The sequence below is a fragment of the Nerophis lumbriciformis genome, linkage group LG02 (genome assembly GCF_033978685.3).
Source record: "Nerophis lumbriciformis linkage group LG02, RoL_Nlum_v2.1, whole genome shotgun sequence".
Taxonomy (NCBI): domain Eukaryota; kingdom Metazoa; phylum Chordata; class Actinopteri; order Syngnathiformes; family Syngnathidae; genus Nerophis; species Nerophis lumbriciformis.
Window position 1 is genome coordinate 52,277,501 of NC_084549.2, and position 16,504 is coordinate 52,294,004.

The 16,504-nt window shown below is 46.2% G+C and overlaps 1 protein-coding gene across 1 annotated transcript in view; it reads left to right on the top strand.

The window, feature by feature from the left end:
* calhm3 (calcium homeostasis modulator 3) overlaps window positions 1-9,931 on the top strand; it is a 12,597-nt gene extending 2,666 nt beyond the window's left edge. Inside the window, exons 2-4 of the mRNA XM_061968294.1 lie at window positions 5,512-5,639; window positions 7,048-7,175; window positions 9,128-9,931. Coding sequence (XP_061824278.1) covers window positions 5,512-5,639; window positions 7,048-7,175; window positions 9,128-9,574 — 703 coding nt within the window. The 3' untranslated portion in view covers window positions 9,575-9,931. The remainder of the gene's footprint in view (window positions 1-5,511; window positions 5,640-7,047; window positions 7,176-9,127) is intronic.
* The last annotated feature ends 6,573 nt before the right edge of the window (window positions 9,932-16,504 follow it).

Genomic DNA, 16,504 nt, shown 5'->3' on the forward strand with positions numbered 1-16,504 from the left:
GTCTTCCGACCTGTCAAGCCACAGCCTCCAGCACGACCGCCCTCACCAGTCTTCCGACCTGCCAAGCCGCAACCCCCAGCTAGGCCACCTCCACCTGCTCCAAGGCTAGCTCCACGGCTAGCACCTGTCGCAGCTCCACGGCTAGCACCTGTCGCAGCTCCACGGCTAGCACCTGTCGCTGCACCTCGGCTAGTACCTGTCGCTGCACCACGGCTAGCACCTGTTGCTGCACCTGTTGCCGCACCAAGGCTAGCATCAGCTCCACCACGCCAAGTTCCACGGCAGACTCCAGTACCCGCACCACGCCTAGCCGCATCATGCCAAGCTCCGGTACCAGCTCCACGCCGCCAAGCACTGCCAAGCCAAGACCAAGCACTGCCAAGCCAAGACCAAGACCCTCCACGCCAAGTCCAAGACCAAGACCCTCCACGCCAAGTCCAAGACAAAGACCCTCCACGCCAAGTCCAAGACCAAGACCCTCCACGCCAAGTCCAAGACCAAGACCCTCCACGCCAAGTCCAAGACCAAGACCCTCCACGCCAAGACCAAGACCAAGACCCTCCACGCCAAGACCAAGACCAAGACCCTCCACACCAAGACCAAGACCTAGGCCCTCCACGCCAAGACCAAGACCAAGACCCTCCACGCCAAGACCAAGACCAAGACCCTCCACACCAAGACCAAGACCCTCCACACCAAGACCAAGACCCTCCACGCCAAGACCAAGACCCTCCACGCCAAGACCAAGACCAAGACCCTCCACGCCAAGACCAAGACCCGCCATGCCAAGACCAAGACCCGCCATGCCAAGACCAAGACCAAGACCCTCCACGCCAAGACCAAGACCAAGACCCTCCACGCCAAGACCAAGACCCGCCATGCCAAGACCAAGACCCGCCATGCCAAGACCAAGACCCGTCATGCCAAGACCAAGACCCGCCATGCCAAGAACAAGACCCGCCATGCCAAGAGCAAGACCCGCCATGCCAAGACCAAGACCCGCGCCAAGACCAAGACCCGCCATGCCAAGACCAAGACCAAGACCAAGACCCGCCATGCCAAGACCAAGACCCACGCCAAGACCAAGACCAAGACCCACGCCGAGCTTCGCCGCCTGACTCACCACGCCAAGCCACGCCTGCCACGATGACGACGCGCCGCTTCCTCGTCGGCTACGGATATGGCCGCTACCTGGTCGTCCGCCACGCCAAGTGCGCCCACCTCCCAGTCGGCCACGAATGTGGCCAATCCCTGGGCGCCCGCCTCGCCTGCTGCAGCGGCGTTCCACTCGCCGCCGCCACTCGCCGCCGCCACTTGACTTTGCCTCGGTGGATTCGGGGCCACTTGGGCTGGCGACCCACCGCCATGTCCCCCTCCCGCCCTCCCATGACTATTGTTAATTTTTTTTTCTGTTTGGACATCTGGTATCTGTCCTTAAGGGAGGGGCTATGTCATGTCTGGGTGATCATGTTTTTGTTTTGGTCATGTTCGTTTTGGACTTTTTGTGCACTTTTGTTTTGTCACCATAGCAACCATTAGTTTTCACCTGTCACGTCACGCACCTGTTTCACGTTTTGAGTCACGCACCGCTTTCACTAATCATGTCCATAGTATTTAAGTTCATTCTTTTCAGTTTGTCGTTCTGACGACCTCCCCACATTTATGCTTATGTACTCTCTTCATCCTCTAAGATCCTGCTTCATGTCCCTTGTCAAAGTAAGTTTTTGTTCCATGTTTATAGTCTTTTTGTTTTTCATAGTTTATTCTCCGCCACTGTGCATGCTTTTCATTTGTACTTTTTTGCTATAGTCTTTTGGTTTCATAGTTTATTCTCCGCCACTGTGCGCGCTTTTGTTTGATCCTTTTTTGTAGTTCTAGTGTTTCAATAAAAAAATGTACTCACATTCCCGTCTCGCCCGAGCCAACTTTCCGTTGCATCCCGGAAAAGCTAACACTCAGGACCAAGACTTGACACCCATATTCAATTGAATGCACTACAAAGACAAGATATTTGATGTTCAAACTCATAAACTTTTTTTTTTTTTTGCAAATAATAATTAACTTAGAATTTCATGGCTGCAACACGTGCCAAAGTAGTTGGGAAAGGGCATGTTCACCACTGTGTTACATGGCCTTTCCTCTTAACAACACTTAGTAAACGTTTGGGAACTGAGGAGACACATTTTTTAAGCTTCTCAGATGGAATTATTTCCCATTCTTGCTTGATGTACAGCTTAAGTTGTTCAACAGTCCGGGGGTCTCCGTTGTGGTATTTTAGGCTTCATAATGCGCCACACATTTTCAATGGGAGACAGGTCTGGACTACAGGCAGGCCAGTCTAGTACCCGCACCCTTTTACTATGAAGCCACGTTGATGTAACACGTGGCTTGGCATTGTCTTGCTGAAATAAGCAGGGGCGTCCATGGTAACGTTGCTTGGATGGCAACATATGTTGCTCCAAAACCTGTACGTACCTTTCAGCATTAATGGCGCCTTCACAGATGTGTAAGTTACCCATGTCTTGGGCACTATTACACCCCCATACCATCACAGATGCTGGCTGTTCAACTTTGCTCCTATAACAATAACGTCCACCGTTTCCAAAAACAATTTGAAATGTGGACTCATCAGACCACAGAACACTTTTCCACTTTGTATCAGTCCATCTTAGATGAGCTCGGGCCCAGCGAAGCCGACGGCGTTTCTGGGTGTTGTTGATAAATGGTTTTTGCCTTGCATAGGAGAGTTTTAACTTGCACTTACAGATGTAGCGACCAACTGTAGTTACTGACAGTGGGTTTCTGAAGTGTTCCTGAGCCCATGTGGTGATATCCTTTACACACTGATGTCGCTTGTTGATGCAGTACAGCCTGAGGGATCGAAGGTCACGGGCTTAGCTGCTTACGTGCAGTGATTTCTCCAGATTCTCTGAAGCCTTTGATGATATTACGGACCGTAGATGGTGAAATCCCTAAAATCCTTGCAATAGCTGGTTGAAAAAGGTTTTTCTTAAACTAATCAACAATTTGCTCACACATTTGTTGACAAAGTGGTGACCCTCGCCCCATCCTTGTTTGTGAATGACTGAGCATTTCATGGAATCTACTTTTATACCCAATCATGGCACCCACATGTTCCCAATTTGCCTGTTCACCTGTGGGATGTTCCAAATAAGTGTTTGATGAGCATTCCTCAACTTTATCAATATTTATTGCCCCCTTTCCCAACTTCTTTGTCACGTGTTGCTGGCATCAAATTCTAAAGTTAATGATTATTTGCAAAAAAAAAAAAGTTTATCAGTTTGAACATCAAATATGTTGTCTTTGTAGCATATTCAACTGAATATGGGTTGAAAATTATTTGCAAATCATTGTATTCTGTTTATATTTACATCTAACACAATTTCCCAACTCATATGGAAACGGGGTTTGTATATATATATATATATATATATATATATTAGGGGTGTAACAGTACGGGTATTTGTATTGAACCGTTTCGGTACGGGGGTTTCGGTTCGGTTCGGAGGTGTACCGAACGAGTTTCCATACGAACATATTAAGTAGCCGCCTCCGCTTCCTTCTGCCTCTGTCTCTGTCAGTGCTCTACACAGCACCCAGCATTGTCCCACCCACACAACCATCTGATTTGTTACAAACAGAGCGGTAACAGCCAATCAGCAGTGCGTATTCAGAGCGCATGTAGTCAGTGCTTAGCGTTTAGCAGGTAAGCATCAGGCAGCGGACTCTCCCCAAATAATAATAAACACCTCCCAGTCGACTACTAGTAACATTACTATGAGCCCGTTGACCTTCTAGAAATATAAAAGCAGCTCAGCTCGCTCGCAGTCCTGGCTTGAGGAGAAGGCTAATTCGCTTTTAGCGTAATGTTAGCTCATTTTGCTGTGTGTGTGTGTGTGTGTGTGTGTGTGTGTGTGTGTGTGTGTGTGTGTGTGTGTGTGTTACGGACAGCAAAGCCCTGTTTGTCTGTTATTTCACTTGACCTTTTTCGGTGTTGATTGAGCTGTGTTGAAGCAGCAAAAAAGGACATTATGTCAAATGAAGAGTTTCTTTCTCTGATAGTTGATATAATAATGTAACTGCATCATTAAGTCTACATGAACTCCATGGTGTTCAGGGATGAATATTGTACCACTTTTTCAGCTATAGTTACATTTAGGGCTGCAACTAACGATTAATTTGATAATCGATTAATCTGCCGATTATTACTTCGATTAATCGATTAATAATCGGATAAAAGAGACAAACTACATTTATATCCTTTCCAGTATTTTATTGAAGAAAAAACAGCATACTGGCACCATACTTATTTTGATTACTGTTTCTCAGCTGTTTGTACATGTTGCAGTTTATAAATAAAGGTTTATTAAAAAAAATAAAAAAAAATACAATTATTAAAAAAATAAATAAAAATTGCCTATGCGCATGCGCATAGCATAGATCCAACGAATCGATGACTAAATTAATTGCCAACTATTTTTCTAATCGATTATAATTGATTTAATCGATTAGTTTTTGCAGCCCTAGTTACATTAATCATTAGTAATGCAGCAGCCTAGTTTTGAATGTCATGGTCCCTGCTATCACATGTTGATAAAAATATAACATTTACATAATAAAAATCAACTACAAGCTTCCCAAATGCTGTAATAAATTAAGCATTATGAGTTGACTTGAAACTGTTTTATGTTGCACTTTTTATATGTAGAAGAAAAGTTTTGTCATTTTATTTAATCTGAGCAACAACTTGCAGTTTAATGTTGATTAACGTGGGCAGAATTATTATAGTTTTACAAATGTTAAAAGGATAAAATCGTTGTTTACAAATTTGGTAAATAAATAACCAAAACATTTATATTTTGTTGTTTTCTTACTGTACCGAAAATGAACCGAACCGTGACCTCTAAACCGAGGTACGTACCGAACCGAAATTTTTGTGTACCGTTACACCCCTAATATATATATATATATATATATATATATATATATATATATATATATATATATATATATATATATATATGTATGTGTGGGAAAAAAATCACAAGACTACTTCATCTCTACAGGCCTGTTTCATGAGGGGGTTCCCTCGATTGAGGGAACCCCCTCATGAAACAGGCCTGTAGTAGAGCGCAATATATGTATGTGTGGGAAAAAAATCACAAGACTACTTCATCTCTACAGGCCTGTTTCATGAGGGGGTTCCCTCGATTTGAGGGAACCCCCTCATGAAACAGGCCTGTAGAGATGAAGTAGTCTTGTGATTTTTTTCCCACACATACATATATTGCGCTCTACTACGGTATCGAGCACTATTTTTGGATAACCTTATTAAGACATATATATATATATATATATATATATATATATATATATATATATATATATATATATATATATATTTATATTGAATTTAAAAGAAGATCACGTTTGTTAATATTGTTTATAAACATGTTTAATAATATTTTTTGTTTATATGTGTTTCGATAGATATTTATTCTCAGCCATGGTCCAGCGTGCCCTTCTTGCGCCAATGGTGTGGATCTTAGTTACTTTGTTGGACGGAAAAATATTCATCTGTGCCTTCAGTGTGAGTGTCGATCCGGCACTCTTTTCAGGTAATGCAAACTTCTATAATGTCCATAGTCCACACACGGGGAATTTACCATAATGTTCTTTTACATGTGGTATCGTAATGATTACATAACCACAAGAACCAATGGAGTAAGACTTGTGGAAAGTTCTGTTGACTTTTTTTAGTTAGCTACAGTATTAACATGCAGCATTCTCTTCTTCTACCCCCATCAAACGACCTCAAATCACCAACGAGAGTTTTGGAAGCGTCAGCTTTCACATACATCACAACCTGGGTGTAAAAATTATACACACTACATTCCCATGCTCTAAGTTAGTCCGATTTCTCAATTAGCAAATGTTTTTGTATTTGTACACCCACATGTGAAGTCCCAGTGTCCATGCACTCTCTGTAATGCGACATTGGTCATTCCTTTTTAGCGCAGACAAATGAGTTGCTTTTCTTGGTTGCCGTCACACCAAAACAAGATATTTTTACCACTGAAGCCTCTTTCTTGTTGTGCTTGATGTCTGCTGTAAAATTGGCACAGATGACAAATATTACGTCTCTAATGGCTATGCTGATGTTAAATAGCAGACTGCATCAAGAAATTATTTTAGATTGTGCTACGAACATGACACTACTATGATAATAATATTAATACCAAAGAGTTCTCGGAGTTGCTGGATTGGAGAACACAGGTCCAAAACAAAGACTAGTGGAAGTGACTCAGAGAGTTGTTTTGAAGGATTTTTTGGACAGAATGGAAAGAAAACTTTGGAATGTCTCAGATTTGATGGAAGGGGTTTTAAGTTAAAAGGAAAAGACTGTTCGTGCCCGCTTCAGATGGAGGTTGATAACTTCAAACTTGCTATTTGTTGTGTACAAGCTTGCCAGTTGTCTGGAATACAGAGTTGCTGCTAACCAGTTTGGAGTGCGTTATAATTACAGCGTGATAAGGTTTGCGTACGCTTTCTTCTTTGCCTTGTAATATTCCTTTTTCATTATCTTACGGCTCACTCGTCGGGAGTTCGAATGAAGCTGGTAGCGCACATTTCCTTCGCTACCTTTTTAAATAAATCTCGGTTTCATTTTTTATCCAATCGATACACTTCAAAATGTTACGTTCTTTTGATTTGTGAAGCAAATATCTCGTCTTTATTCCAATTGTTGCCTTTGTTTTTATTGAACGGGATCTGCTTACGGGTTATATCCCGTGCGTTGAGACTGGTGCACGCGTGATACGAAGGGTACCCTGCGGCGGCACACACTCCCTCGAGAGATCCGGTTTTCAATCGCACAATCCAGGTGTGTTAGTCCAACTTTTAAAAAACCTAAAACGATCAGATTAAGGTGTTTCCACGGGTTGTAGGATGCTTATTTAGTACATGGAATTATTTGGAGAATCTGACTATTTTAGTGCACGTCAACATTAAAGGTTTTTCACTCAGGTTTTCCCAACATCACCGGACTGGATGCCATCAAAATATTGGCCAAAGTTCCATGCAAAGAGGACGTCCTCTTCAGAAATAGCTCCTTCCGCAAAGCAGTTTCTCGTTATGTTCGCTGCTATTCGCAGGTAATTGACACAGCTACGATGCACACACAAAACTTTTATCACCTTTATGAGAAATTGTGTGCGAATAATGCAAAATTCATCATTCAAACACAATATGTACATACATACGGCGTGGCGCAGTGGGAGAATGGCCGTGCGCAACCCGAGGGTCCCTGGTTCAATCCCCACCTAGTACCAACCTCGTCATGTCCGTTGTGTCCTGAGCAAGACACTTCACCCTTGCTCCTGATGGGTGCTGGTTAGCGCCTTGCATGGCAGCTCCCTCCATCAGTGTGTGAATGTGTGTGTGAATGGGTAAATGTGGAAGTAGTGTCAAAGCGCTATGAGTACCTTGAAGGTAGAAAAGCGCTATACAAGTACAACCCATTTATCATTTATCATTTATATATATATTTAGTATTTATATGTATATATATATATATATATATATATATATATATATATATATATATATATATATGTATGTGTCTATATATGTGTATAAGTGTATATATGTATGTGTATATATATGTATATATGTATGTGTATATATATGTATATATGTATATGCGTGTATATATATATATCTATATGTGTGTGTATTAGGGGTGTAACGGTACACAAACATTTCGGTTCGGTACGTACTTCGGTTTATAGGTCACGGTTCGGTTCATTTTCGGTACAGTAAGAAAACAACAAAATATAAATTTTTTGGTTATTTATTTACTTAATTTGTAAACAATGGCTTTATCCTTTTAACATTGGGAATACTATAATAATTCTGCCCACGTTAATCAACATTAAACTGCCTCAAGTTGTTGCTCAGATTAAATAAAATGACAAAACTTTTCTTCTACATATAAAAAGTGCAACATTAAACAGTTTCAAGTCAACTCATCATGCTTAATTTATTACAGCATTTGGGAAGCCTGTAGTTGATTTTTATAATGTAAATGTTATATTTTTGTCAACATGTGATAGCAGGGACCCTGCCATTCAAAACTAGGCTGCTCCATTACTAATGATTAATGTAACTATAGCTGAAAAAATAGTACAATAGCAATAGGAGAGACTATTCATCCCTGAACACCATGGAGTTCATGTAGGCTTAATGATGCAGTTACATTATTATATCAACTGTCAGAGACAGAAACTCTTCATTTAACATAATGTCCTTTTTTGCTGCTTCAACACAGCTCAATCAACACAGAAAAAGGTCAAGTGAAATAACAGACAGACAGGGCTTTGCTGTCCGTAACACACACACACACGCACACGCACACACACACACACACACACACACACCGCAAAAAGAGCTAACGTTACGCTAAAAGCTAATTAGCCTTCACCTCAAGCCAGGATTGCGAGCGAGCTGAGCTGCCGTTTGTTTCTAGAACGTCAACGGGCTCATAGTGATGTTACTAGTAGTTGACTGGGAGGTGTTTATTATAATTTGGGGAGAGTCCGCTGCCTGATGCTTACCTGCTAAACACCTATCTGCTAACCTCACCGCAGAAGCACTGACTCCATGCGCTCTGGATACACATTGCTGATTGGCTGTTACCGCTCTGAATACGCACTGCTGATTGGCTGTTACCACTCTGTGTGTAACCAATCAGATGGTTGTGTGGGTAGGACAATGCTGGGTGCTGTGTAGAGTACTGAAGCAGAAGAAGCGGAGCAGCTTGTTAAGACTAAATATGTTCGTGTGGAAACTCGTTCGGTACACCTACGAACCGAACAGAAACCCCTGTACCGAAACAGTTCAATACAAATACACGTACCGTTACACCCCTAGGCTCTATATATACACACACGTTTATTATCATAAAAACATTGAAAATTGCGTATCATGTGTATTATAATATGGGAAGCAGTGAAATATGCATTATAAAAAGTTCATTTTGATGGTAAATGTGTATGCGTGGTTCCAGAATGTTTAAAGTGTTACCAACAGTGCATTATGTGTGAAGGCAGTTGGCTGGTCCGTCCTCCTGTTCCTGATTGTACTGGGAGCACTAGGACGCCTCATCAAGCCTTGTTTGGACGACCACGCCACCTTCCTGCAGACGCGATACTGGAGCAACTACCTTGACGTTGAGCAGAAGCTCTTCGATGAAACCTGTGTCCTACATGCTCGGGACTTTGCCCAAAAATGTGTCGTACAGTTTTTCAAGGACATGAGGGAGGACTCGAACATCTGTCCCCCGCATCCACAAGTCATCCCTCACTTGACCGAGGAATGGGACGAGAATGAGGAGGAGAGACTTCATGGAATAACAAAGCAGGAGCAGGTGGACCAACTGCTGAAAAAATGGTACTTCAGTAAACCAGAACTGGACATCACCAAAACCTACAGACCCAGGATGAGTGATTTCTGGAAGGAAGGGAAGGAAAGGTTCTTATCTTCTGATGTGTAGACATCATGAAGACAAACACAATATTGTGTACATATTTATTACAAAATATTTAATACATGGATAAATTATACCGATGCTCCTTAACGTAACAGAAAATAGCCATTGTTTATTTCCCTTTGTCCAGAGACATAAGTATAAAATAATGAATTAAAAAATGTGTGCATTTTTTTAGTTGCCGTGGTAGAATCGAGGTTTACGCTGCCATGGTTTTATTTTGAAGCCTGAGTTACACCGAACAGGAAGTCAGTGTGTGCAGTTCAATGCTGTGTAATTAGGCAGTAATTATTGTCCTGCCTAGTAATAATGGTTAAGTTAACAATATTACAACACATACTAAACACGCCATTTTTCATTGAAATGACCTCATTAGAAAATATTGGCTCTACAGTGTTTGTGTCTCTGTCAATATAAAAAGTAATGATTTGAATACATTTGTGTACAGTCTCACAATATTTGCATACTGTATGTTTTGGAGGCCAATCCACACGATGCAAACATGCAAAGGGTAATTTGGAATGGATTATTTTGGTGACCATGTCACCATAGCAACCAAATGGCATAAGCATATAAGGTCAGTATGGCGAGTCAAATGGGACCAAACTTTAATAAATGTTTGAATCTGCATACGTCCCGAAAATGTGAAATCAAACCATGGCGCAACAATGTATTAAACAATCTTGCCTTCCCTCATACTTCCTCCAAAGAAGCCGTTTGGAATTTGCCCAATTTGTGACGTTTTTCCAACTTGTGACGTCAGTGGATATCTCCTAATGTGGTAGAAATTTACCCAAAGAGCTTTGCACGTTATGTTATGTAGATTGTAGACAACAAGGTTTTAAATGGGTCATGTTATTATAGTATATAGTATATAATCCTATATTCTCCTCTCTGAGCTGCCACCTTAACGTGGTAGAGGAGTTTGCGTGTCCCAATGATCCTAGGAGCTATGTTGTCCGGGGGCTTTATGCCCCCTGGTAGGGTCTCCCAAGACAAACTGGTCCTAGGTGAGGGACCAGACAAAGAGCAGCTCGAAGACCTCCATGAAAGATAAAAACAAAGGACCCAGATTTCCCTCGCCCGGACGCGGGTCACCGGGGCCCCCCTCTGGAGCCAGGCCCGGAGGTGGGGCACGATGGCGAGCGCCTGGTGGCCGGGCCTGTCCCCATGGGGCCCGGCCGGGTACAGCCCGAAGAGGCAACGTGGGTCCCCCCTCCAATGGGCTCACCACCCATAGCAGGGGTCATAGAGGTCGGGTGCGATGTGAGCTGGGCGGCAGCCGAAGGCAGGGCACTTGGCGGTCCGATCCTCGGCTACAGAAGCTAGCTCTTGGGACGTGGAACGTCACCTCGCTGGGGGGGAAGGAGCCTGAGCTAGTGCGCGAGGTGGAGAAGTTCCGGCTAGATATAGTCGGACTCACTTCGACGCACAGCAAGGGCTCTGGAACCAGTTCTCTCGAGAGGGGATGGACTCTCTTCCACTCTGGCGTTGCCGGCAGTGAGAGGCGACGGGCTGGGGTGGCAATTCTTGTTTCCCCCCGGCTCAGAGCCTGTACATTGGAGTTCAACCCGGTGGACGAGAGGGTAGCTTCCCTCCGCCTTCGGGTGGGGGAACGGGTCCTGACTGTGGTTTGCCCTTACGCGCCAAACCGCAGCTCAGAGTACCCACCCTTTTTGGATTCACTCGAGGGAGTACTTGAGAGTGCTCCCCCGGGTGATTCCCTCGTTCTACTGGGGGACTTCAATGCTCATGTTGGCAGCGACAGTGAAACCTGGAGAGGCGTGATTGGGAAGAATGGCTGCCCGGATCTGAACCCGAGCGGTGTTTTGTTATTGGACTTTTGTGCCCGTCACAGATTGTCCATAACGAACACCATGTTCAAACATAAGGGTGTCCATATGTGCACTTGGCACCAGGACACCCTAGGCCGCAGTTCCATGATCGACTTTGTAGTTGTGTCATCGGATTTGCGGCCTCATGTTTTGGACACTCGGGTGAAGAGAGGGGCGGAGCTTTCTACCGATCACCACCTGGTGGTGAGTTGGCTGCGATGGTGGGGGAGGATGCCGGACAGACCTGGCAGGCCCAAACGCATTGTGAGGGTTTGCTGGGAACGTCTGGCAGAGTCTCCTGTCAGAGAGAGTTTCAATTCCCACCTCCGGAAGAACTTTGAACATGTCACGAGGGAGGTGCTGGACATTGAGTCCGAATGGACCATGTTCCGCGCCTCTATTGTCGAGGCGGCTGATTGGAGCTGTGGCCGCAAGGTAGTTGGTGCTTGTCGTGGCGTTAATCCTAGAACCCGTTGGTGGACACCGGCGGTGAGGGATGCCGTCAAGCTGAAGAAGGAGTCCTATCGGGTTCTTTTGGCTCATAGGACTCCTGAGGCAGCGGACAGGTACCGACAGGCCAAGCGGTGTGCGGCTTCACAATCGCAGAGGCAAAAACTCGGACATGGGAGGAGTTCGGGGAAGCCATGGAAAACGACTTCCGGACGGCTTCGAAGCAATTCTGGACCACCATCCGCCGCCTCAGGAAGGGTAAGCAGTGCACTATCAACACCGTGTATGGCGGGGATGGTGTTCTGCTGACCTCGACTGCGGATGTTGTGGATCGGTGGAGGGAATACTTCGAAGACCTCCTCAATCCCACCAACACGTCTTCCTATGAGGAAGCAGTGCCTGGGGAGTCTGTGGTGGGCTCTCCTATTTCTGGGGCTGAGGTTGCTGAGGTAGTTAAAAAGCTCCTCGGTGGCAAGGCCCCAGGGGAAGATGAGAACCGCCCGGAGTTCCTTAAGGCTCTGGATGCTGTGGGGCTGTCTTGGTTGACAAGACTCTGCAGCATCGCGTGGACATCGGGGGAGGTACCTCTGGATTGGCAGACCGGGGTGGTGGTTCCTCTCTTTAAGAAGGGGAACCGGAGGGTGTGTTCTAACTATCGTGGGATCACACTCCTCAGCCTTCCCGGTAAGGTCTATTCAGGTGTACTGGAGAGGAGGCTACGCCGGATAGTCGAACCTCGGATTCAGGAGGAACAGTGTGGTTTTCGTCCTGGTCGTAGAACTGTGGACCAGCTCTATACTCTCGGCAGGGTCCTTGAGGGTGCATGGGAGTTTGCCCAACCAGTCTACATGTGTTTTGTGGACTTGGAGAAGGCATTCGACCGTGTCCCTCGGGAAGTCCTGTGGGGAGTGCTCAGAGAGTATGGGGTAACGGACTGTCTGATTGTGGCGGTCCGCTCCCTGTATGCTCGGTGCCAGAGCTTGGTCCGCATTGCCGGCAGTAAGTCGGACACGTTTCCAGTGAGGGTTGGACTCCGCCAAGGCTGCCCTTTGTCACCGATTCTGTTCATAACTTTTATGGACAGAATTTCTAGGCGCAGTCAAGGCGTTGAGGGGATCTGGTTTGGTGGCTGCAGGATTAGGTCTCTGCTTTTTGCAGATGATGTGGTCCTGATGGCTTCATCTGGCCAGGATCTTCAGCTCTCACTGGATCGGTTCGCAGCCGAGTGTGAAGCGACTGGGATGAGAATCAGCACCTCCAAGTCCGAGTCCATGGTTCTCGCCCGGAAAAGGGTGGAGTGCCATCTCCGGGTTGGGGAGGAGATCTTGCCCCAAGTGGAGGAGTTCAAGTACCTCGGAGTCTTGTTCACGAGTGAGGGAAGAGTGGATCGTGAGATCGACAGGCGGATCGGTGCGGCGTCTTCAGTAATGCGGACGCTGTATCGATCCGTTGTGGTGAAGAAGGAGCTGAGCCGGAAGGCAAAGCTCTCAATTTACCGGTCGATCTACGTTCCCATCCTCACCTACGGTCATGAGCTTTGGGTTATGACCGAAAGGACAAGATCACGGGTACAAGCGGCCGAAATTAGTTTCCTCCGCCGGGTGGCGGGGCTCTCCCTTAGAGATAGGGTGAGAAGCTCTGCCATCCGGGGGGAGCTCAAAGTAAAGCCGCTGCTCCTCCACATCGAGAGGAGCCAGATGAGGTGGTTCGGGCATCTGGTCAGGATGCCACCCGAACGCCTCCCTAGGGAGGTGCTTAGGGCACGTCAGACCGGTAGGAGGCCGCGGGTAAGACCCAGGACACGTTGGGAAGACTATGTCTCCCGGCTGGCCTGGGAACGCCTCGGGGTTCCACAGGAAGAGCTGGACGAAGTGGCTGGGGAGAGGGAAGTCTGGGCTTCCCTGCTTAGGTTGCTGCCCCCGCGACCCGACCTCGGATAAGCGGAAGAAGATGGATGGATGGATGGATGGATGTTATTATATTTTAAACATTTCCTTGTGGTCTACATAACATGTAAAGGTGTTTTTTGGTCAAAATGTTGCGTAAATTATGTTTTACATCTTCATGCCGCTTTCTGACCGTCTCTTCAGAAAGTGCCATTTTGTGGGTGGTCTGAATTACATACCTCCACTTCAACAGCGTCTTTTCCCAGTTAGCATGGTTGTATTTTTTAGCGCACCCATATTGAGTCTACTGACAGATACACGTTTGAAATGTATGCTACTTTGTCTTAGAAATGGCAACAACGGTGTATGCATGTTAATGTACGAGCCAGTCTGCCCCACAACAAGAGGAAAGAGAAAAAGAAAGAGCTTCCTGACTATAACACAGACTACAATGACGTACTGGTGCGAAGCTCTTCGGGTAAATTTTTAATACATATGGAGATATCCGCTGATACAACTGGGGAAAAACGTCACAAATTGGGCAAATTCTAAACGGCTTGTTTGGAGGAAGTATGAAGGAAGCCAAGATTGTTTTAAAAATATCTCCGCCATGCTTCCGTGGTTTGATTTCACATTTCCCGGACTTCTGCAGATGGTGGGCAGCACAGTGGAACAGGGGTTAGTGCATGTGCCTCACAATACGAAGGTCCTGAGCAGTCCTGGGTTCAATCCCGGGCTCGGGATCTTTCTGTGTGGAATTTGCATGTTCTCCCCGTGACTGCATGGGTTCTCTCCGGGTACTCCGGCTTCCTCCCATCGCCAAAAACATGCACCTGGGGATAGGTTAATTGGCAACACTAAATTGGCCCTAGTGTGTGAATGTGAGTGTGAATGTTGTCTGTCTATCTGTGTTGGCCCTCCGATGAGGTGGCGACTTGTCCAGGGTGTACCCCGCCTTCCGCCCAAATGCAGCTGAGATAGGCTCCAGCACCCCCCGCGACCCCAAAAAGGGACAAGCGGTAGAAAATGGATGGATTATGCAGATCACAAATACACTAAAACAGTTACCAATAGGTAAGGTATGTTGGTTTTGCATAGGAAGTGTTACGTTTAAAGGAGGAGTTGACGTCACAGAACCACAAGGAGGCGGTATAGTTCCAAGTATTTTATTATATATCTACAATATATATATAATAAACCACAATAATCCTATAATCAACTAGAGAATGAAGTGTGACCAAAATCCAAGAGTGTGGTGTTAGACTAGGTGTGGTAATTACTTGAGTGTTTTACTTAGTGTTGAATCGAGAGGAGGGACAAGGCATGAAGGCAGTCCGTGGGCAAGCAAGCGGTCGGGGGGCTGGGGCGAAGCAACGGTGTCCGTGTCCGAGCAGGGGAGGTCGAGGATCGGGGGAGGCAATCTGGAAAGGAGTCGAGGCACACAGCTCGATCACAGGAGAAGACGGGAAGCACTGCAGGAAGACAACAGGGACATCAGACACGGAAACAAGGAAGTCACAGTGGGAGAGCGAGTACGCAGGATGGAAGTCGGTGCGGATCCTTGGGTCTACTGGTCTTTATACAGCTCGCCCTCATCAGTCCCAGGTGTGCTGATTGCTGATCGTCAACAGCCTTGCCGGCGTGCGGGCGTGATGAGGCCAGCGCGACCAGGGGCGTGTCCTGGCTTGATGCTAACGGAGGTGCTGACAGCCCTTGCTGCAGATGACAAGCGGGATCGAGCCCGCGCCGTGACAGTATACCCCTCCTTACGGACAGATTCCAGATGTCTTAGGACCGAGAGCAGAACAATGAGATCAAGAAACAAGGGAGGGCAGAGGGGGGAACTGGTGGTGGGTCGCCGGCCCAAGTGTCCCCGAATCCATCGGGGACGAGTCTGGTGGCGGCGGAGAGTAGCCCGCCGGTGCAGCCGGCGAGTCGTACGGCCAAGGAACGGCTACATTCTTGGCCGTCGGGAAGGCAGACGTGAGTGGCCCCATAACCGCAGCAGCCCACGAGTACCACGCTCATGTCCTGGACGTTGCTGCTGTTGCCGCAAAAAGCGTCCATGCACTGGCCACAGAGGGCGCCGAGGGCGGCTGATGTCCGCCTGTGCGGCCGGCCAGCCAGATGTCACTGGAGACAAGGAGGCTGGCTCCCAGGTGTGCTGATTGCTGATCGTCAACAGCCTTGCCGGCGTGTGGGCGTGATGCTGCCAGCGCGACCAGGGGCCGCGTCATGACAGGAAGTCCCCTTTAAAAGTATAAACTAAAATTATAATATGACCACTTGAAGTAATTATTTAAATATTTATTTACTTACGTTTGTCCCATTTGGCCCTCCACAGTTCAGTATGTTTAATGTGTAAAGATTTACAATATTTTTTCCACTGTTGATCAGAATGGTGTTCATCCAAAAATATTCCCTTATTTGGCTAATTCAAATTACTACTATACTGTAGGGATGCGCAGCTTGATCAGTCTAAGATCAGTTTCGGCCGATTTCAGTAAAAAAGCATGTGATCGGCAAACGTCGATTAATGCCTTTCAATGCTGATCACTAAAACCAGTTCCCGATACCCGATTTTCTTTTGGTGCCTTGGCTTACAGAAGCGACAAGCAGCGTGTATGTTCATACACAGTGTGGAGCCGCTCCCCTCAGTTGATAATCATCACCTCCATTAAAGAAAATAAACTACATTTCTGATCACTGGAGGACAGGGATAAACATGTTACATACCGAGTAGGAACACACAGGAGCAGACAATA